We start from the raw sequence: 23,589 nt of genomic DNA, 5'->3' as shown, positions 1-23,589 counted from the left end.
AGGGAGTAGTGATTGTATTATCCTCATGGGCCATTAATACCGAAGAACCATTGCTCTCCTTATAGTCATCAAATGTAGAACAGAAGGAACGAAGGAAGAACTGCTGTTTACAATGACCATAATCCTAACCAAACTCCAGGAGACTGACAGAAAATGATACTGCACCATTAATAGAATCAGTGCGATATGCTGTCAATAGCACGCTGAAACAGCACAGTGTTCCTGGACTTCCACTGCCTGCAGCAGTGAACAGAGGAACAGGTGTCTTGCTGGGACACAACACAAATTCTCTGGCTCTTCAGTTCAGGATGAAAACGCCCTCTCACAGGGAAGCTTGGTCCACAGGCACTGAACTTCAGAGTGTGGGAAAACATAGGAAACAAAGTCTTCCTGGCCTTCTTTCCAAATGTAAGAGAAGTATGAGAGATGTAGTGATTCCAGATTTAGAAAGGATGATCTCTTGAAAGGGAGGTGGGGGAGGGCAAATGGGTGAAGGGGGTCAGCTGGGTGGTGGGGATGAGGACTAGACTTGTGGTGAGCAGGCAGTAGGGTACACACAAGCTGAACTTCTTACTGTTTTAAATATACGTGTATACGTACTAATACATGTGAAAATTACACTCTCTTGAGACTATTTCCTTCCATTGTTCAAGGGGATCTGGACCACCTAGAGCAGGATGGTCTAAACAGTGCTCTGTTCTACTGAGGGATATATCATTATATCAATCCTGCCCATTATATGGCAAATGTTGATAGAAATGCTTTTTCAGCTTGGAAGGCATTCGTCATCAGATCCTAAGCTGACAAATAAGGGGAGGAAGGGAAGGATGGAAGGAGCTACAGACTCTGGTGCTGTTGGACAACATTTCACATGTGTCATCATGATCTGATGCTGGAGGGATGACTCACATGGAGGGAGAGGGGTCCTGCAAGCTCAAGCCTGGAGGGCAGGGGCAGTGATTTTTAAATGTTTGCACCCTGTAACATCAGAACAATGCTTGGTACGTAAAAGACACTTGCTAGTTATCTCTTCAGTGAACAAATGAACAAATAAATAAGAATGATTTCCTTGAAAAGTCTGTTTAGAAAACTATAGAAAGTAACCAGGGACAACTCTATTCTGTTCTGAGCATATCGAAGACCAAGACTCTATGTCATCTCTGTATCTTCTCTAACCTACAGAAGTCCTTTGATGGATGTTGTTGTTGTTCAGTCACTGAGTCGTGTCCAACTCTTTGCAACCCAATAGACTGTAGCTCACCAGGCTCTTCTGTCCATGGGATTTCCCAGGCAAGAATACTGGAGTGGGTTGCCATTTCCTTCTCCAGGGGATCTTCCCGATCCAGGGATCAAACCAGTATCTCAGGCATTGCCAGGCAGATTCTTTATTACTGAGCCATCTGGGAAGCCCCTTTTGATTAGATAGAGGTCTACTAAGTTTAAAGGTGTTCTCAGACAGCTTGTACAATGTGCTAGATGCCACATCAAGGGGACATAGTGGTGTTTTTGCTAATGTGAAGTGTTTTGGGTCTTTTATTAGAATCTGCAGAGTCCCAAGTTGATCTATTTGAAAATCTATTATGATAATCTTTTAAAGAATGGCAACAGAACATGTTGTCCTTACAAAACTATACTATCATGACAATTATCCAACACACAGAAGGAAACATCTGGTTCTAATGAAGCCAACCTATCTCACTCTTTTTGGATCTGTGAGGAATAAAGTTGGTAATAGAGACCTTGTTGGTACAATAGGCAAAATAACCGGTGGTTCTCAACTAGGCATTGCTTTTCTGATCTGTACTATTCCAAGGTATCTTTCGAAAGTAATCTCTTCCTGGTACGCTGCACACTGGCTCAGCATTGCAGTTCTTACTGTTTATCATTTCTTATCCTACCAGGAAGGGATTGTTGAGGTTTCCAGTTTAAACGATGGTAACTTTTTTAATGAGACTAATCACTACACAGTAACTAATAACTATTCATTCACTAAATGCAAACTATTTGTAAAAGTTAAAGTTCCACTTTTATAAGAAGTCCAATTTGTTATAATATGTTTATAGATGAAATATATATCATACTAACAAACATTTTTTCTAATTTACACAAAAATCTAATACAGGATTTTAGGGGCTGTGATTAAATACATGGAATTCTTTTCAGACAATACTGTCTCTGATGTTAAATTACCTACAATTAACTTCTTTAACAATTCTGAATACTAGACTATTAAGAAATTAATTTAAAAATAAAATACACGTGCATTTTACACTAATTTTATCATAGTTCTTTCATTATTGAAACTTCCTCACTCCTACTTTATCTATGGTAGAATCACCAAGAGCAATTCATTATTATCAGATGACGTACCTGGGTTGCTTTTTTTGGGAGTAGTTTTAGGCCTCTTTTCTTTATATTCAGAGATCAGTTCGCAAATGCTATGTGTTAAAAATGTGATAAATAATATTTTAACACTAATATGAAAAACAACTACAAAATATGTTAAATTCTTAGATTATTTCAGACAGACAATGTCAGCGATAATATCAAAACTACAATTGTCCCATACATTTCAAGTTTCTAAGTTCTACAAAGTTTTACTTAGTATGTATTTAAAGGAGAAAGAAAAAGAAGATGAAGTAGTCATGAAACGAGGGCAATATAGCTCAGTAGATTAACTAGATTTAGCTTGGCATACGAAAACTCTTTCAAACTTGCAAATCCTAGCTCTGTAACCAACTGCTCTTTGTTTCTAGAGAAGTTGCTTCTCTTGAGTTCAAAGTCTTCCTCTACACAACTGGGATCTTACTGCCTTATTTCACAAGGGGATTAAGAGGATTTAATGAGATAATATATCCCCCAAATGCTTGCAGAATGGAATAATTTGTTCTTGAACTTTATTGCTGGAACTACTTTGAAATCCCAAATAAAACCAATGTCTGTTTTCTTATATGTTTAGCATTCAAGGGCTGCAGGAAACTGTTATTAATTATGGTGATCAGTTGTTCATTGTGGTTCATAATTTAGGGAACCTCAGCTCTTATATAATTTGTACCTAAATTTATTTATAAAATATGAACTCACTACATTAGAGAACATAATTATCCCCCATTATTGCAGCTAATCACACCAAGTGCAGAAAACTAATCACAATCAAGACCTGGCCTGGACCGCTACTCTCCATTCTCTACCTGCTCAAACTCTCAACCAGCAGATCTTTCTGACAATGATGCTTAATCTCCATGTTCATCTCCGATTCACTTGGAAGATGTTACCCTACTCTTACAATGGATCCTGGCAAGTCCTAGGCAGGGCTTACCTCTCTAAATTCCTCTCTGAACTAACTTACTTGAGATTTAAGGATTTCTGGTAAATGGGGCAGACTCAGAGAACATTTACGGTTGAGGCAGATAAATCCTTTGGAAGATTTTCATTCTTACAGGAAACAGATCCCATGAGGGGGCCAACTGTAACTATGGAATCTCAGGCAAGTTGACACCCACTACTCTGGGAAGGATGACAGGGAACCTATGACCTAAGGAAAGGTGCCCCCACAGGATAGAAGCTGCCTGCACCAAACAGACAACTCTCACTGGTCATGTAACAAGTAACAGTTAAAATTCTTTTTGGCTGCAGTTTAGTGATAACTGGCATTTTAATGTAAACACTTACATATCAAAACCACTAATAGCAGCATATTCTTCCGCAGTCCGTCCAAAGACATCTTGAGAAAAGACGTCAGCACCTCGCTGAAGGAGAAGACTGACTACATCGGTACATTCATAATTGACAGCAAGTATGAGGGCGGTTCTAAAACAACAGAGAGATGACGTCACCCTCAGGAAGTTGAGTTAACTTACAGAAACAGCTCGTTTGATATGCTTTACCAAGTTAACATCTTGCCCTTCCATGAAGAACTGACCATTTACAAGTGTACATCCTTGTAAATTACTTCCATGGCTAAAATGAAGGGATGGACAAGAAGCCTTCTGCCCCACTGGGATGGCACGCAGCAGCAGTTACTATTTCAAAAGTCCCTGATGAGGACTCCCCTGGTGGACCAGGGGCTATGACTCCAGGCTCCCAATGCAGGGGGCCCAGGTTCCACCCCTGGACAGGGAACTTCATCCCACATGCTGCAACTGAGAGTTCCCACAACTAAGACCCCACACAGTCAAATAAATAAATGCTTTAAAAAAATAATAACAAAGTCCTTGATGGACAAGAAACTATGCTGAGGTCACTTATCTGAGGCAGGTGAGTATTTAAAGGACGAATCCCCCGTTTCCTCCTTAGTCTGATATATTATGCTTCAAAGTCAGCTAGAGGTTGGGTTAAGCAAAGGCTATTTGCAGGCTTAAAACAAAAATAAATAATGGAAATAAAAATAGGTCACCGAGGCACTTAATGATGTTGACAAGCATGTGCTCTTCACTAAATGAAATGCTATATATACACACAGCCGCCTTTGAAGGATGCATTACTATTTGCCTTTTTGTACCAGGAAACTTATTTGCTGATGATAAGTACTGTGCCCAGGGTCATAACCCTAATAGGTAGGAAAGCTAGGAGTTGAACCCAGTCTGAATCTAAAGCCCATCATTTTCGTCTGTATCATCCACCTCTGACTTATCTTTGTTAAAGGAACTGTTTGTCCAATTAAACCTATCATTCTTCCTTCTACCTTCATTTAAAATGAAAACATCAAAATGTACTAGAAATGAAAAAGGATAAAAACTGGTGAGCCCACAGTGTCTGGTGACAGTGATTACTCATCACTTTTTTGTTGCTGTTTAGTCACTAAACTGTGAAGGACTCTTCTGCAATCTAATAACATCAGTATATTTCAAAGAAAGTAACTGAAAGCAAAGAGTCATCCAAAAGACAAAATCAAGTCCTTTATGTTTAGTATGCATCTTTTAAGGAAAAATATATACGAAGTAGAGGTTAAACAATCGTTATAAAATAATTAAGAAATTCAATGCTGTCATAAGGTAAACTGAAAAGCAGAATCCATATTTTATAAAGCTAATGAAACTAGTATGAAATCCCTCAGCTACTACAAGATCAACCAGAAAAAAGAATAGGTTGCATATGACATCACTCGATATTATAAAGGAATATGAATCCTGCTATATATTCCTGCTATATAGTTTTTCCCGATTCCCAGTCAGAATAATTGATTTTCTACCTAACTGATGAAGTGTTGATCACAAATGAAACCTGTTATTAATTTAATCTTGATCTTAGCACCCGAGAACAGCACTAAGGTTTTTAAAAAGAAAAAGAACAACTGTACCTTTTCATCTTATCAACCGCATGTGTATCTGCTTCTTTTTTTACTAAAAATTCCACCATTTGCTGTTTCCTTTCACTTATGCCAAGTAAGAGTGGTGTAAGGTCATCCTGTAAAACAGGAAAAACCATTTCTAATGTACACAGTTAACCTATTTCTAAAGTGAACGGAAAATCATGCAATAGATTCTCTGAACTTAAACATATAATTCAGAAAGTAAATAAAAGGGAGCCCCTCCTCCTCATCCCCTGGCGCACCTTCTATCTCTTCAAGATGCTCCTCCTCCTGGCCTTCCCTGGGGGTCCAGGGGCTAAGACTTGAGTTCCCAAGGCAGGGGGTCCAGGTTCCATCCCTGGTCAGGGAACTAGATTCCACGTGCCGAAACTAAAGATCCCACGTGCCACAACTAGACACAGTGCAGCCAAATACGTCTTTCAAAAAGATAACTAATAAAATGCTCCTCCTCTACCTCTTCCAAAGATGAACCACAGAGTCATTCTCTAAAACTCACTTTCAACATTTACTGGTTCCAAGGATCTTTGCTTCTATCACAGTATTTATCAGGAATATTGTAGTATTTACTTGCTCTATTACTAGTCTCAACACTCCTCCAGAGAGAATCAATCAGCTACTAAATCAACTGCATATTTTAGGAACAGTGCTGAGGCAGGACTATATAATATTATCTGTAGCATGCATAACCTATCCAAGGATGACCAGGAGTAACCTCATGAGGTTTACAGACATTCCAATGGGAATATTATCCTCTACATGAACACGCAAAGAGAAAGATTGTTTTGTGTTTTTCTTTCTTCCAAAAAACCAACTGTGGGCACCAACATGTTTTTTGGCTTTCTCAGCAAAGTCTCCTGAAATTTAATCTTACTCATTCTCCTTTGCTTGTTCCTTCCCCCGCCCTTAAGTTAACCTGACAGGTCAGCTTTAGCTAGATGCTGTTTTGACACAGAACAACACCGCTTATCTTCAAAGACCTTTCTTGACGACTCTCATGTAATTACCTCCAGACCTCCAGGAGGAAGCTTCCTTAATCCCAGTGTTCTGGTCTCTGTCTTGCTTTACTGTTCTTAGTTAAAGATTACAAGGTCAGTTCAGTTCGGTTCAGTCGCTCAGTCGTGCCTGACTCTTTGCGACCCCATGAATTGCAGCATGCCAGGCCTCCCTGTCCATCACCAACTCCTGGAGTTCACCCAGACTCACGTCCATCGAGTCAGTGATGCCATCCAGCCATCTCATCCTCTGTTGTCCCCTTCTCCTCCTGCCCCCAATCCCTGCCAGCATCAGAGTCTTTTCCAATGAGTCAACTCTTCACATGAGGTGGCCAAAGTACTGGAGTTTCAGCTTTAGCATCATTTCTTCCAAAGAAATCCCAGGGCTGATCTCCTTCAGAATGTAAGTTACTAATAAATATGCACTCAGCGTTTTCTCGGGGAATTGCTCTTCCGTGAATTCTCCCTGCGCTCTCTCTCATAATCCTGTGTGTTTGGGAGACTCATTCAGTGTGAAACTGCCACAACCAACTTAAAATTCTAATTTGAAAAATTCAATCCCATCCTTAAGAAATTCTTTTAAAATATGAAACAATTATCGATTAATTAGACTGTATTTAAAATCTTGAAATAGTTATCAAAATAAACTATAAAACAAGAATTGGAAACTCAAATGCTTATGGAGGGAAAGCTGGTGGCCTGAGTAAGTGAAAAAGCCAGGTGAGGCTGGCAAACCTGCGAACACACGCCCCATACAGAAGGGGAGGCCTCCACATGCAGAGCAAACAGTAGAATGGGCTCAAGGGGGACCAGATTGAGTTCTCCAAGAAGCCAGACTTCCGCATGAGTTTGCTAAGTTTTAAATGTTGACTCAGTCTGTGGAGGTAGGTAAGTAAACATATCCAAAGACCACATTTGCTCTGTAGCCCACTTGTGGTTTCACGTTTTGCCGTTTCCAAACAGGTGGGCATAAAGCAAATATTTGTATGTGAAAGCTTTCCTTTCTTTAGTATCATGTGTTTCACAAGAAAAGTGGGTCTCAATATGTAATAAAAATTGCTGTTGACTCATAATTTTATTAAAATAAATTTAAAAAACAAGACTCAAAATTCCCACTTTAAGAATGTTTCCACTGCTTGTTAAAACTACAATCTGTTTCTAGAATTCTCCCAGATTATTAACCAAATGGATAATGAGTTCCTAAGACTGCTGAAACTAAATCATTAAAAGAATCCCCATCTGTACTAACTTCATGGGTTTTGATGTTTAAAGCTGTCGTCTTGCTTATGCCAGGGCTCAGCAAATCTAACACACACACTGCAAGAGTCTGTCCTGCTGACACCAAAAGAAGGCTCATGAGTTACTATTACTACAGTCAGGAATACACTGTTGGTAACAAACATCTGTCGACCTAATGACCTGGTTGATAACAGGAGGTGTAAAATTCTTAAAGGGTCAGACTCTACAGACGAAGTGACTTCGCCATGAGCAAATCTCTAAAGACTCTTGGAGTGTCACTGAATAATTAGTGGTTGGAAGAAAAAGGAGTTATATTATTCAAGCCAATAGATTTTGCCAAAAATATTCCTTTTAACTTCTCAGTCACAGAGGCAGAGGAAAAAGTCTGGCTAATATTGTTGCAAAGGAGGGAGCTAATGGAAGTAGCCAGCATTGATCAAACTCCAACTCTTCTATCGATTACTTATTTTTGAGATAGGTGCACTTAGAAATTATCCTTAATCACTCCATAGTTCTTCACCAAGGATCATATCAGAATCTCAAGGAAATATTTCTAAATACACATGTCCAGGCTTTCCTTGATTTATTTCATCAAAATCTTCAGGGAACAGCCTAGGCTTGTAAATTTTTTTATAAACTTTCCCAAGTGATTGTGGTTTTCACCAGCACACTCTAGCTGAGAATTAGCGCAGCAAACATTCCAGTCTCATCTCTCACCCACATGGCCAATTCCTTCTCTTACTTGAGGATTTGAAGAAAAAAGAAAAGTATAAGAGGCAAGAGTCATCAAAACAGAATTAAATTTTCCTGGGTAAATAATGGTAGAACAGGGACTAAAAAACACAAAAGGCAACCTGATCTCATTGTTTATAAACCCCTTACTTTCCATCAAGACCTTCTAGATTGAGAGAAGTGTCCAGACTCTTGTCTAACTGGCTGTTTCTGCCAGAATAGGATAATATTTCTGTTAAATATTTGTTCTTCTCTTTTTTTCCCAACTTAATCACCACCTGTTCACTGCTGATCTGATTTCTGCAAAGTCTTCCTAAAATTGGTATCTAGGCAAGTCTCTAATTCACTCAATCTCTTTCTCAAAATAACAACTATTGTCCTGAGACTGAAAAGCACCTTACCAAAATATATAAACTGAAGGGGAAAAAAAAAAACCCCAAAACCAAAACCTTGGGACTTCTGTGGTGGTTCAGTGGCTGGGTCTCAGTGCTCACCGTGCAGGGGGTCTGGGTTCAATCCCTGGTCAGGGAACTAGATCCTGCATACTGAAACTAAGACCCAGCACAGCCTAATAAATATTTTTAAAAAACACCTCTTCTTGGCATATCCCAACTGCCAAAATTCCAACTTGATCTGCATTTTTCACCTGCCCACTCCTTTGCCTTTCCTTTTAGCCTCTGAAGCCTTGGGCAATGAGAGAGAAATCATTTTTATATAAACCATTTTTTCGTAAAATTGGAATGTGTTAGCAGCAGCAAGATTTCTATTATGTTGTCAAATGCTTGTTTGAGTTTTAAGACAAAGTCTATTTCCAAGGCAAATTTTGCTTTACTGTGTTATTTTAGACTAATTAGAAAAAAAAATTTTTTTTCAGTAAGGGAAAAATACTTGGAAAAAGTTTTACCTTTAACAAGTGCAGTGTTATCACAAATATCTGCCATCAACACAAAAAAGAATGCTCTACTCCCTAATGCTTCTTGAGCAATATCGTGATTTAAAGTGATATCTTAGACAATCAAGTGCTTTCAAAATATTTTCACTCAGGGAAGGCTGGAGCTTCCAAACAAGGAAAACTGAGCCCACCTGTGAGAGTTGGGGAGCTCTCTCTGCAGCTCCTGGCCGAGCTGCAGCCACAGGAGAAAGAGCAGGAGGGGCAGCTTCACCATCATCAGCTGCCCACACTCAGCTGCAGCCCCGCTGAGCGCCCCCCAGGGGCTGAGCGTGGGAGACCCACTTGTACCTGGAGAACCAAGTGGTCACCAGCACAAGTGAACACCCTTGCTGGGTGTCAAACGTGACCTGACCCACGTGACCGGATCTCATAACGGGGTCCTGGAGGGCTCAGGGCTCCAGGCCTGCTGCCTCCCCAGCCCACTTGCACCCCCCAGCTCCCCCTGCTGGGGACTGGTTCTCCTTCCTCCTACCCGCATCCCTCCTCCAGCAGCTGAGCCCATTCCCTGAGCCGCTGGAAGCACTTCACTCCCTCCAAACCTTCATTTTTTGTAGGACTGAGCACCAAAGAATTGATGCTTTTGAACTGTGGTGTTGGAGAAGACTCTTGAGAGTCCCTTGGACTGCAAGGAGATCCAACCAGTCCATTCTGAAGGAGATCAGCCCTGGGATTTCTTTGGAAGGAATGATGCTAAAGCTGCAACTCCAGTACTTTGGCCACCTCATGCGAAGAGTTGACTCATTGGAAAAGACTCTGATGCTGGCAGGGATTGGGGGCAGGAGGAGAAGGGGACAACAGAGGATGAGATGGCTGGATGGCATCACTGACTCGATGGACGTGAGTCTGGGTGAACTCCAGGAGTTGGTGATGGACAGGGAGGCCTGGCGTGCTGTGATTCATGGGGTCTCAAAGAGTCGGACACAACTGAGCAACTGATCTGATCTGATGTGAGCCTATCACCCACTCCTGAGCACGTTCTAGTGGGAAAATCTTCCTTCTGGGGTAGAAGGGTGGCTGAGAGAGCTTTGCCCTTTCTGTGGGGTCTGATATTTCCCACCCACATGCTGGCTTGACTTTGGAGTTGTTTCCATGGTAACAGGGTCTGCTGGACACTACTCAGTCTACCTATTTACACACTGTTATCAATAAAACACTTCTGGTTTAGAAAAATGGTTTGCAAATATTTTGTGAATAAAGTTAGTTGAGCTATACCTCGTTCCTGGCTTCTATATTGGCGTTATAGGAAAGCAGCTTTGCTGAGAGTGATACATTCTCGCAAAAGACAGCATAGTGGAGAGCAGTGTTGCCATTGACATCCGTGACATTTGGGTCGGCACCATGCTCCAGCAGAAGAGCCGCACACTCCTCTTCTTGACATTCTATGGCCTGTCAGTGTTGTGCCAAGAAACAAGAGTGTGAATTCTAGGAATTCAAAGTAAATAGTCCACAAGCTTCACCAGTTCCCTATATTTCAATGAGATACATTCATTTTTAGTCTCAGTAGTTAAATCACATCCATCTCATGTGGACATGGCTCGCTGCCCCATACCTTCATCAGCGCGGTCTTGTTTTCACTGTCACCGAGGTTAAGCTGGCATTTTCTCTCCAGGAGGAGAGCTACCACCTCTGAATGGCCATTGGCACAGGCCAAGTGGAGCGCAGTCCTATGAAAGCAAGACAAGTTTTTAGGAAACTGTAGTGTAACTGTTTCAAAACAAATAACTGTTTGTGTGATTGAAAACACTCAATAGCATGGTACTCCTATCCCTCTGAAACAAATATTTCATTTTCTTCTGGAGAAAGAGCAGCATATATTAGTTTAGCTCCTCTTACACAGTAAAGAAAATACAGTCTACCTGAATAGAATGCGTGAGACCTTGAGATTCAGCTCAACTTGGGTTTAAACTTGACTTTGTCACTTATTAGCCGTCACTCACCCTCTCTGTACCTCAATTTCCTCACCAACAAAATGGAGAGAGAGTAGTAGTTATCTCACAGGACACTGATGCGATGCTTAAATGAGATCCACGCATAGGGTTTAGAACCATCCCTTGCACAGATAACAGCTAGTGATTGTTAGATTGTATTATCATATTTACTACTATTACTACTATCTTACAAGGACAACATCTGAATGAAGGATATTACACCTCCTTTGCAGATATGTTTTGAGGATTAGAGACAACACTGTACTTCAATGATTCTAATATGCTCATTTTCTCACATTTTAACGTCTCTGACATTGGAATATAATTTATACTTCATAGTCTTTACAACTATAAATTGTAGCATTTTTGTTTGTTCATGTCTCTTTTTTCCTGTTGGTTAATTCCCGTGAGGTGTTTCCATCTAAGCTTGCTTTAGAGATGACGTGTGTTATATATTATTATATCATACAGTGCACCACACAGTGACCCACAGCTGTTACAGGTTACACTGCATTTAAGGGACTATAACATCTTAGCTATATTCACCATGTTGTACAATATGTCGTTGTAGCTTGCAGGACTTTAGTTCCCTCACCAGAGATCGAACCCTGGGCCCAGAGCAGTGAGTCTTAACCACTGGACGGCCAGGAAATTCCCAAGATTCCCTCGACTTCTGAAAAGACTGAAAGTGTCACAGGATACCAATCCTCACAAAAAATTCTAAATTAAATTGAAAATGACAAATTATTTTTATCTGTGCCACATTCCTATTAGTGCCAGAAAGACAAGTCCTGTCTGCTCATCCAGCTTCCCTACACACAGCTTGATCTACAGAGATTTTTTAATTTGGGGGGTTGCTAAATCAACTTTCAGATTTCTTTTCTTCTTTTTATTTGGGGGTGGGGTGGGGAGGTGAAACCCAGGAAACTCCAGAATTCTTGCCTTTGAAATCATTCTTAGAAAGGTCTCTGGGGTGGGATATACGTATACTTACAACTGATTCATGATGTTGTACAGCAGAAACCAACACAACATTGTAAAGCAGTTACCATCTAATTAAAAAATATTAAGGTTAATAAACAGTAGAACTAGAAAAAAAAGGTCTTTGTCGGCACACAAAAAATGTATAGATAGGAATTTCAGTTTTCTTCTGGTACTTTTCTCACCCTGTGTATTTAAAATTTTTGATCCATACTCCATCTGAAACTTTTGGTGAGATAAAAATCTAGTTACTTTTCTCTAAATAGTTACCAGGTTATTTCTCCCACATCTACACATAATTTATCTTTCCTAATAGAAAATGTCACCCAGCAAATTTTGATATCTAAAAGGGCAAATCTTTGCCTACTACACAAAACTTTTAATTTCATCACAATTAAAGACAGCATGTGTAACCCCAAATCTTTAAAACCACAATGTGTTTATTGGTTTAAATATGGAAAGACCATAGATCCTAAGAAAATGTCCTCCTGTTCAAGGACACAGCCAGCTTCCTACTTCAAAGCTGTCTTCTAAGGTCCTTCAGCAAAGAACATATATACATAAGTGTACACTGATATAAAACAGTGTAGCTGAAGAATTTTTAACCCAGAAGTTGGCCTGTCATGGGGATTATTTTTCTCACTATATAGTTTTTTGTTGAATTGTAGTGAAGAATTTTTAACCCAGAAGTTGGCCTGTCACGAGGATTATTTTTCTCACTATGCAGTTTTTTGTAATATATAACATTATGGTATAAAAATGTGTACATTAAAGATAAGATGCCGACAACATCAAAAATCTGTCCACTGCCAATATCCACAATGGACGATCCAAGGGAAGAAGAGTTTTCATAAATCACATGAGGAAAACAATGTGAGAGCCAGGGAGTTCCAGAAGATTTCTTGAGAGCTATAGAACTTGAGAGCTCTTTCTGCTGCTTCTGCTGCTAAGTTGCTTCAGTCGTGTCCAACTCTATGTGACCCCATAGACACAGCCCACCAGGCTCTACCATCCCTGGGATTCTCCAGGCAAGAACACTGGAGTGGGTTGCCATTTCCTCCTCCAATGCATGAAAGTGAAAAGTGAAAGTGAAGTCACTCAGTTGTGTCCGACTCTTAGCGACCCCAAGGACTGTAGCCCACCAGGCTCCTCCGTCCATGGGATTTTCCAGGCAAGAGTACTGGAGTGGGGTGCCATTGCCTTCTCCTACTCATGAGTAGATCATGTTAATGCATGCATAACAACAAATGAAGAGGAGGAGAAGGACGAAGGGAAAAAAAGATGCTATTCATGTTTTATTTCAGTTCTGTGATTACTGTCATTCAGTTAAATCACTTTAAAACGACCAATAAAGTGCTCTATAAGGGGGATTATAAGCGGGTCCGAAAGCAGCTAAGGCTTTTGCAGCCGATCAAGTCTGTGGGGCGCTGGATCCCACAAAGGTGTCTGCGAGCCTTGGAGGGGAAACTCACAGAAGAGAGCCCTGCCAGGCCCTTCCTCCCACTTACCTGTTCTTCTTGTCCCTGTCGTTCAGGCCATTCTTTCTGAGCAACAGAACCTGCTGCACTTTGGCTACGTTGCCTACACTGGCAGCTTTGTGGATCTTTTTGAGGTCCCTGTCTCGGGTGTGGTATCCGGGCTGGAAGCTGGTTCTACGATGACCTCTGTCTCTCCCCAGGCTGATGGAGGAGTCTAAGGGCGACTCGCCCTTCTCACTCCTGTAGCCAAAAATCTTCTTCATCGCAGAGCCTATGGGCTCCAAACACACCTCACCTCCCCCTTGGCTCTTCACAGTCCCCTAAACCCAACACAAGCGCTACAGGGAAGCCAGAGCCGTCCCGCCACAACCTCCCAGCTGGGAAGCTCAACGGTTTGGAATCTTTCATCCCAGAATGATCGTTGCTAAGCGACACCTCTAAACACATTGCCCGTGTGCCAGAATGCCCAGTGTGCATGTGCAAGAACTGGAAGTGCATTTTTCAAAAGAAGCAAACAATATCAATAAACCCTTACCTAAGGGAAGAAGGAGAGGAAACTGAAATAACCACAGAAAGGAAGGTGACATTACAACAGATACCTCAGAAGTAAAGAAGCATAATCATAAGGGGCCGTTATTACTCATGAACAATTACAAATTGGAAAACCTAGAAGAAATAGATAAATTCTGAGAAACATACACCCTGTCAAGACTAAAACAAGAAAAAATAGAAAAACTCAACACTCCAGTAGCAAATAAGGAGATTCAAATATTAATTAAAATAAAAACACAAAAACCTCCCAAAAGCTAAAAGCTTAGGACCAAATGGATTCAGAGCTCAGTTCTACCAACATTCAAGTAAGAATTAAAAGTAAGAATATGCAGAAAAAACACTTGACAAAATTCAAAACCCACTCATGATAAAGGCAACTTGTGTCCTCTTCGTGACTGGTGCTTTTCTGTACCAACCCTGGTTTTGTTTTGTGTTGTTTTTCTCTTCTTTCGATTTTCAGAGCTTCCCTGAATTACCCAGTCCGTTGGTGGGTCAGTCATAGGCCTGCCTGAGGTGGCTCGGCCAGGGCTGGTGCACACAGGCGGCCTCTGTGGTGAGAGCCCAGCGAGCCCTGCCCCCGCCCTCCTGGGCTGTGTGCTTCCCAGGAGGCCACCCTCCCAGTCTCCCCCATGGGCTTCACCTGCTTCCCCGGCCAGCCCACAGCATCCCTCTCTCCAGCTTTCTAATCTGCCTGCTGGTCCTTCCCACCAACTCAGGCCACATGATTGAAACATGTGCTTTGATGCTCCAGGAATGTGCGTGGCACCCTGGGGCCAAATGCCTGGGGTTTTGAAGAACATTCTTCTTCTCAGTAGTTCTGCTCATTCAGTGAAGGCCATCACAGAACACATAACCAAAATATTTTTGTTGGTTTTTTTTTTTTTTTGCTTGTTTAATGTTTTGGCTATGCCTCTCAGCATGCTGAGATATTAGTTCCCTGACTGGGGATTGAAACTTTGCCCCCAGCATTGGCAATGCAGAGTCCTAACCACTGCACCACCAGGGAGATCCTAAATCGACGTATTCTTAACTTGCAGAGTCTGGTATTCTGCTCCTATGAATAAACACGCGCACACAGGAGGCACAGGGCGCGGCTGACCTTGTGGTCTGCCGGCTGTCTGGGCAGTGGGTGAGGACTGGCCGAGACCCCCAGAGCTTCCCACCGAGAGGCCACAGCTCTGTGCTCTGTGGGTGGTGAGACGCTGCCCCCTCCTGGCCTGATTTGCCACGTGGACACGTTCCTGAAGACGCATTTCCCCCTGGTGGAGGGAGGAGGTGACACTTTAACATATATGAACCGGTTCTAATGTGTGTGATTTCTGGGCGTCTCATTGCTCTGAGGAAAGTGCTGAGCAGCTGAAACAATGAAGAATGGGGGGACCACAGCAAGGGCAGGTGGGCCTCCGGACGCGGACCGAGGGATCTCAGGAGGGGAGAGGCAGAAGCCCAGTCAGGCCAAGGGCGCAGGTGTGGTGCTGGCTCACGACCTCAGGTGAGTGGCGAGTGCGGAGCCCCAGGCGGGGGTCCATGTGCCGTCCGGCCCCCCTGGTTTCCCGAGTGTGTCCCCGCTGCCCACGCCCACCTGGCACGGCCTTTCTCTTCCCGCTGCTCCCCACTCAGCAACTAGCCACAGCCTGTGTGTAGACAGAAACCAGCGCAGGCGCGGAGCCTGCGTGCAGGCCCCTGCTGTCTGCATGGGGTGCTCAAGCCTCCCATTTCCTCCCTGTCAGTGGGAATGCCGTCTCCTCTCCAGCAGCCCCGGGAATCCCACATGGGGAGAGTTTACAGGGCCAGACCCTGCCCATGATAACCTCACAGGGTCCAGGAACATGGTCAGCCCGCCGTAGATGTCCTCTGTCACATGGAACTCAGCATCTTCCGCCCCAGACTCCTCCCTTGTCCTCAGTTTCTGTGGGTCACCGGCATCACTGTTTCTCCTGGAGGCCTGGTTGGACCCAGCCTCCTCCTCTGATGCTCCCAAGGTCAGGGGCTGTGGGCCAGTTTTGGGTGAGGAGGACAGAAGGGAAGTGGTACGTGGTCCCTGGGAGCGTGACCACCTGTGTGAAACGGTCTGTTTTCCTGGCCTGGCCTTGCTTCCTGGGACCCTATGCCTTTCTCTCCCACTGGCCCCTTCTGGTTCCTTCCCTTCGAACCTGTGTTCTCTCCTGTCACAGCCCAGGCCGCACCCCCACTCCCCAGTCTCTCTGGCCACACAGGTTCCTGCAGAGGCAGTGTCATTTCTTCTCTGCCTGCGGAGTCCCCATTGCTCCACAGATGTGGGCAGGTAAGGAGGGAAGAAGGAAGTGCAGGGGTGTATTAGGGCTTAAGGGAGCCTCATGAATCCCTAGCTGAAGTCCACACCTGCCTCTGCCCTGGACTTTAGACTCATGCGGAGTCTGAGCCTCCCTGACTGTGCTGAGGTCCTTGCCTCTGTGTCCTGTCCAGGTGGGGTCCTGTAGTGGGGTGGGGTCAGGTGGGTGAGAAATGACCTTCTGGTCTCCAGAGCACTTGGATTATTGGAAGGTTATTTCTTTGTGTAATAAGCTAGATTTTTAAATTAGTTTTCTATCACATAACAAAAGCATATTTTGCTTGGAAACACCAAGAGTTTAGGATGGAAAGTCCTGTCTCCCAGCCTAGCTGTCTCAGCCCCAGCCCCATGTTGGCCACTCCCTGTGTTCTGGCATTTTCTCTGTCACTCCCCGAGAGCCACATTGCACCTCCGAATCTGCATCTTTGTAAGCACAAGTGGGCCCAGAGTCTGTTAAAGAGCCCCACACGCCTCCCATTTCTTTCCAGTTGCCTCCCGGGCTGTGCCCCCAAAGTGCGTGAGCAGCTCTAAGTGGTACGGCCGTCAGAGCCAGCCCAAGCCCTGTGGCGCTGCAGGTGGAGCCCCAGGTTTACTGGAGCAGCCGGCCATACCCAGTGCGAGGAGCCAGCTTCGCGGTTCTGCGTCCCTGGAAAGCGTGGAGGTGGGTGGACCCCGCCCTTGGCACATCCCCCCAGTCAGCTCACATGACATGACACAGGAGGATGGGAGAGGGCATCTCATCGCTGGAAGAGGGGCTATTTGGGGACCTACATTTTGTTTTAAGGTCTCTGGGTCTCTCTATCTGCAGGGCAGCTCTGGCCACAGAGCAGCCTCCTTCAGAAACGGGGTCTCGGAGCATGTCCTGTTTACCACCACCCTGCCCTGGCCCTGCAGGAGGAGGGGAAGGCTGATCGACTGAGGGTAGAAAGGGCAGGTGTGCAACAGCCACAGTCACCCGCGTCCAGCCCTTGGACCAAGGCTCACCCTGCACAACTTGGTGGGCTCACGATGGATGCCTCCGGGGCCCCCACTGAGACTCCTTGAGCTGTCCACTGCGGGAGCCTTCGGGCCTTCGTGTCAAAAAGTCTATCCACAGGGCAGATCCACTCCCTGCAGGTTAATCATGGCTGACGTCCTTCTCTTTCTGTTTTTCCAGAGTCTCAAGTCTGATGAAGAAGCCAACAGCGCAAAGGAGCCTCAGAATGAATTGTTTGAAGCCCAAAGTAAAGCCTGGCCTTGTGGTGAATGCCCACTTTGGTCAGTGCTGGGCTGTTAGGCAGCAGGCTGCCAGCGAAAGAGAATTTCCTGGGAGGTGCCCAGTGTGGGTGGTCTCTCTGGGGTGCCCTTCTCCTGGGGAGGTCCCAGCTCTGAGATTCCTGAGGTCAGACCCTTGGGCAGGGGCTGCTGGCTAAGAGAGCAGCTAGTTGGTTGGCTAGGGTCATAGTGATCCTCCCAACCAGCAGGCATGGGCCAGGGGACTCCTTCCTAATGTGCCAGGCCTGGGCCAGCAGCCTCCCCACTCACCAGAGGCCCTGCATGTGCCCCAAGTGGAGGGCGAGACGTGGCTCTGGTCCTGGGAATCTGGTGGAGCACCCAGAAGGCAGTCACAAGTGCTTAGCAAAGCTGGGTGCATCAGCATGTGGGTGTGCGGGTTCCTTAAGGACACCTCTCACCAGCGTGTGTCACAGGGCAGAATGTGCAGGACCATGGCTCCAGTGGGAGACCAGAACTGACCTGGAGCTTCTCCTGAGTGAGAGGTCTGCACTGGTGCTGAGCACCGTCCAGACTGTGGTCCTCAGGGGCCGAGGCTGTTGCTGGCTCAGCGCTGAGCGTGGGGACGTCAAGTGAATGAACCAAGTGTCTGTGCTACTGGATGAAGCAGATGGACCTCTTTGTGTCCAAAAATCACTTCCTACATTCCCTGGACTCAGACTAAATCTAGGGGATGAGAGGAAGGGCTCCGGGGAGATTATCCACTGAGTGATGTTGGGCTCTCTGCCCAGAGACAGGTTGGGTGCTTCTTTCCATCCAGGTTAGAACTGACCCTCCTGCACAAACACTAACGTCAGACCTCACAGGGCTTACTTACCTTCTCTGCCAGCCCTGAGAACACGCCCTGGTGTCAGAATTGCTTTCCCCCTTTTTTGGTTCCTGCCTTTATTTACTTATTTATTTTTTAAATTTAAAATGTATTTATTTGGCTGTGTCAGGTCTTAGTGGTAGCATGCAGGATCTTCACACGTCATTTGGGATCTTTCATTGCAGTGCACAGGTTTCTGTCTAGTTGCAGGGCATAGGCTTAGTTGCTCCGTGGCACGTGGGATCTGAGTTCCCTGATCAGATCAGTTGCTCAGTCGTGTCCGACTCTTTGTGACCCCATGAATTGCAGCACACCAGGCCTCCCTGTCCATCACCAACTCCTGGAGTTCACTCAGACTCACGTCCATCGAGTCAGTGATGCCATCCAGCCATCTCATCCTCTGTCGTCCCCTTCTCCTCCTACCCCCAATGACCAAGGATCAAACCCGAGTCCCCTGCATTGCAAGGTGGATTCTTAACCATGGGACCTTCAGAGAAGTCCCTGTTTTTCCATTTTTCCATAGAACTTTCAGATGTTTTAAGCTGGAATGGGTCTTGGAAGTGGCCCTTTCCTTGTGTTTTCCTCAACCCAATATACAGCATCATTCCTGAGCATGGAGGCTTAGCTTTCCTCAGGAAAGGACTTTCTGATTATTAGTCGGGTTATCACAGTAAACGCCAAGATGACTCCTCTCTGGAGACCTCCAGACCACTGACCGGGAGCCGGGGTCTGGTCAGGTGCAGGTGACCCTCGTCCTGTGTCGGCAGGGTGGTGCAGTCTGGGTGTGGAAGGAGCGCTGCTTTGAAGCCTTGCTTATCTAAAGAGAGCTCTTTGTGGGCACCCCAAGGTCTGTCCTCTCCCAAAGGGTGTTTCTCTGGCAAAGCTTCAGAAACCTCAGTAAGCCACCTGGCTAATGTAGAAAGGCTATGAAACCTGGCCAGCTGTCACCCGGACTAGCTGCTGAGTCTGCATCTCAAAGACCCCTGTGGCTCCTGATGTGAGGTGGTATGGAAAACAGCCCACCTCGGGGCATTTTTGCTGGGGGAAAAAAAGAAAAAAGATAACACTCACCCTGCATCCAAATTAGCCTTTGGTGCTAAGTTCCAGGTTACAGGAGATGTTAGGGATGGAGGGCAGGAGGCTGGGGACTGGGGGTGAGCGGGAGGTGACCCAGCGACTCTGGGGGAGTAGCCACACACACAGGGAGGGTTCTGCGTTGATGCTGAGTTGAAGAAATCAGCTGTTGGGAGACTTGGGAGAGAACTGGGACGTCGTTGTTGGGTTGTAGGGCCATCGTCGCACTGGGGTCAGGAGTGCATACGAAACACTCAGGAGTGAGAACACGGCAGCTGGGATTTGCCTTCAAATTCTTGGGCCAGGGACTTCTGTGGTGATTTACTGTCTAGGACTCCGCAGTCCCATTGCGGAACCCATCTCCGGGTTCCATCCCTTGTCTGAGAAGTAGAGCCCCCATGCTGTAACTAAGAGTTTGCATGCCACAACTAAAAAGATCTTACATGCAGCAACCAAGACCCAGAGCAGCCAAATAAATATTACAGAAACAAAAAATACATGGGCAAGAACAAACGGGTAGCCAGGGTGAGAGGCTGCGCAAGGGACAGGGCCATCGGCCTTTGTTGGACTGTGCTCTTTGCTTTAGGCAGGTCTGAAGACCATCTAGACGTTAATTTTTTAAACCTGGCCCTTTTATTCTAAGTACAAAGCTTGCAGGTGTGCTCCTGGTGCTACAGCTTCTGCAGGCTCCCTTCAGAAAATGCCTTCCCCACGTGCAGCAGAGTCCCCCTTTTATTGTGAAATTTTGCATAGAATTAAGTTGGAAGAATTGCACAATGAGCCCCGTGTTGCCACCATCGGAAGCTTGACTCTCACATGTGTCCCTCTGCCCATCTGTCAGTCCATCTGATTTCAGAGTAAAGTACCGCCTTGGTGTGTTTCCCCTGCTTCAGGCCAGCTGCCAACCTGGGGTTCTGAGGTCTTCGGGAGCCCCGGAAGCCCTGCAGCCACTCCTTCGACACCCCCGAGAGCCAGGTCTGGGGCCTCTGGGAAGAGCTGGGTGCGGGCATCAGTGGCCACCTCCCCGAGCAGGAGCTGGCCCTGGTCTGCCAGAGCATCGGGCTCCAGGGTCTGGTGAAGGAGGTGAGAGGGGATGGGATGGACCACCCCAAAGGGCTGAGTCTTTGTGGTTGGTGCTGGACCTAGAAAACCTCTTCACCCTCAGACACTGATTCAGTTGTCACTGTCCGGTCTAAAATCCTGTGCTGACTCCCAGGGCTTGTGCTGAGGGTCCGTCTCGAGCCACCTTCACGCAGGACCCTCCTCTGCCTGGAGCTGTCTCCCCTCTCTGGTCTCCCTAGGCCTAACACCCAGCCCAAAGGTTGTGCCCATAGCACCTGGCTGTGATCCTGGCAGCTGTGTTCAGCCCTTCCCTCCTTCGGGGCCCAGGGGAGGAGGGGGCAGTGCGATGGGATGGGCCCCACCTTGCCGACCCTGAACCGCTGGGATTCCGTACACACGTGTCCCGCACACACACGTCCCACCGTCCAGCAGACTCCCTCACAGCAGACTCAGGTGGGTGTTTGGGAGATGCGGGATGCTCAGCTGGGTGGAAACTGACCACCCAGGGGGGATTTCACAAGCCCCAGCCAGGAAGCCAGTGCTGGATAGCAAGCCTCTGGCTTGGTGGGGTGGGGGCTGGGCCTGGGCAGGGCAGTCAAGGCTGCTGGGGAGCAGCCTCTGAGCAGATGCCTGAGGCGCTTTTATTTAGGAACCTGAAGACCTGTTCAACAAGCTGGACCAAGATGGGGATGGCAGAGTGAGTTAGAGGAGCTCCAGCTTGGCCTGTTCAATCATGGGTCCCCTGGACCACTGGAACTGGCCCCGCTTGTCAAACCCAGCAGGTCCTGGTCTCGTTACCAGGTAAGGTGGGGCGATTAACTCTTGAAGCCCAGGGTGACTGCCATCACTCTCCTGAAGGCCTGAGCTCTCTGCCTGGTCCCCAGAGTAGGTGCCCAGGAGGTGGTTGGAGTGACCTGACCTGACACCGCTTCTGCCTGGCTATGTGCCACTGGTGAACTGCTCGCCTTCTCTGTGCCTCAGGTTCCTCATCTGTAAAGTGGACGCACCTCATAGGGGTCTCATATGGATTCCCTGGGGTACACTGCGTTCCACCAAGAGCACCCGGTCCCTCCTCCCTGGGGGGCAGAGTCATTATCTCTGCCCCCCAGGGCACTATCAGGGCCGTGCCTTCCCTGGGACTAGCCCTCCAGGCTCTCCTGGAGCTGTGTTCTTCCCATTTTTCATCCTGCACGAGTCCAGCTGGAGTCAAGCAGACTTTATTTACACTGTGATGTTGGCCGGTGCGTTTGGTTCATGTCTGTCTCAGCGTGGTCAGGGCTCCTTCTCCCACCGCAGGGCACGGTTGTCCTGGGGAGTCTTGCTGCCGCCTCTTTGGCAACGTGGTTGATCCCGTAGTTTGTGGGCGGTGGTGCAGGCACAGTGGCCTTGTTCTTTGCTGGGCTGGGCGCGTCCGAAAGTCAGGTTTCTGCCCCTGAAGCCACTGAGATGGGTAAGGACTTGGGGTAGTGAGGACAGTGCCTGGCCACCTGAGGGCAGGGACTGCATAGTGCCCACAGCTCGCGGAGGAGGGCTCCTCCCAGGGGCCTTAGCCCCTTGTTCCTGCCCAGGAAGCACTGACATGGTCCCGGGGTCACGTCCTGTGCGTGTGGACACCAGTGTGACCAGGCTGCAGGTGTGGGGCCTCGCGCAGCAGATCAAGGTTCTCCTGCTCCATCAGGCGAGCCCCTGGGTCTGGTGGTCTGGGGACACCCATCTCAGAGAGGAGGGGGCCGCTGCTCCTCCTCGTTAGTGTCCCAACAGCCAATGCGTGTCCCAGGGGCCCTCCCTGGGGCAGGAAGCAGCTTACTGGCCGCACCTCAGCCTCACCCGTCAGCTTTCCGGCCGAGGGATTTTTCTGCTCTTGTCTCCAGCCCTGAATCCTGAGGACACGTGCCCTCTGCTCAGGCTGCTCCGCCTCTTCTGAAGCCCATCTTGGGTTTCTATGCATAGACTGGGTTTCCCTCGGCTGGTGTGTGCCTTCCCAGGCTCTTCCTCTGGGAGGACAGGCGGGAAGCCATTGCTTGTTCAGAGAGAAGTTACTTCGGGGGGCCCTGCAGGTGCTGGGCCGTCCCCCCGCACGGTCTCAGGCAGATGGCCCTGAGCCCTGGGCTCAGGTCGCCTCCGCGGAGCCTGCAGTTCCCGCAGGTCCTCTGGGCACCCTATTCCCTGCAGCAGGAATGAGGGGGAGGCCACGCCCGCCGAGCACAGGTGGTGAGGTCACGGAAGGTGCGCGGGGAGGCCCGGGGTCCTCACAGCGCTGGTCCCCGTGTGCAGGTCCCGGAGGAGACTGTTGGCCAGACCACCACGTCGTCCCTCGTGTCCGTGTGCCCGGGCCTCCGCCTCTTCTGCAGTGTGGATGACGGCAGCGGCTTCGCCTTCCCGGAGCAGATCATCTCCTTTTGGGCCCAGGAGGGCGTTCACAATGGCAGGGAGGTCTTGCAGGTGTGGGCCGGTCACGCGGCTGCCCCAGCAGAGGCGTCTGGGCGGGGAGATTGGGGGGAGCCGCTGCCCATGAGGGAGGCTGGACAGAGAACCTCGCAGACACAGGCCCCATGGAGGGAAGGCCCGTCATCCTCACTTTTTGCTTTATTTTTTGATATCGATATGTAGGACCTCTTAACTTAGAAACATAATAAGTAAACAGCAGAGAAAGCCCACAGCCCGAAACAAATCCTTTAGAGGGTAGGTTTCAGTATCTCAGACACCCCGCAGTGCGTGTCGGCCTCCGAGCGGATCCTGGGTCCTGGAGGACAGGAGGGCCTCTTAGTGACTGCAGCACGTGGGCGTGGACACCAGGAGGCGCCGCCCACACGTGTCGCGCGGTTTTTCTAATCTGGAAGCTGCTGCCCAGACCTCTTCGTCCTCTGCTCCCCCCGTGATTTCATTTCTGAGAAGCG

At 47.0% G+C, this 23,589-nt stretch overlaps 1 protein-coding gene across 4 annotated transcripts in view; it reads left to right on the top strand.

Annotated features, from left to right (window-relative positions):
- The window catches only part of LOC147361152 (uncharacterized), a 62,379-nt gene extending 51,942 nt beyond the window's left edge, over nucleotides 1–10,437 (top strand). For 2 of the 4 annotated variants that reach the window (XR_015139836.1, XR_015139833.1), the window contains 2 exons: nucleotides 3,710–4,257; nucleotides 9,781–10,437. Coding sequence is in view for 1 of the 4 variants with exons in the window: in XM_086334792.1 (XP_086190918.1) it covers nucleotides 9,781–9,786 (6 nt within the window). In the remaining 3 variants the exon portion in view is untranslated. Of the gene's footprint in view, nucleotides 1–3,709; nucleotides 5,312–9,780 lie in introns of those variants that run through there. The other 2 variants (XR_015139835.1, XM_086334792.1) reach the window with 2 other exon arrangements.
- The last annotated feature ends 13,152 nt before the right edge of the window (nucleotides 10,438–23,589 follow it).

This window comes from Bos grunniens, chromosome 13 (assembly GCF_055505025.1).
Source record: "Bos grunniens cultivar Pamir isolate PY7600 chromosome 13, Bosgru_T2T1.0, whole genome shotgun sequence".
NCBI lineage: Eukaryota > Metazoa > Chordata > Mammalia > Artiodactyla > Bovidae > Bos > Bos grunniens.
This window is presented reverse-complemented; position numbering and strand designations above follow the sequence as displayed.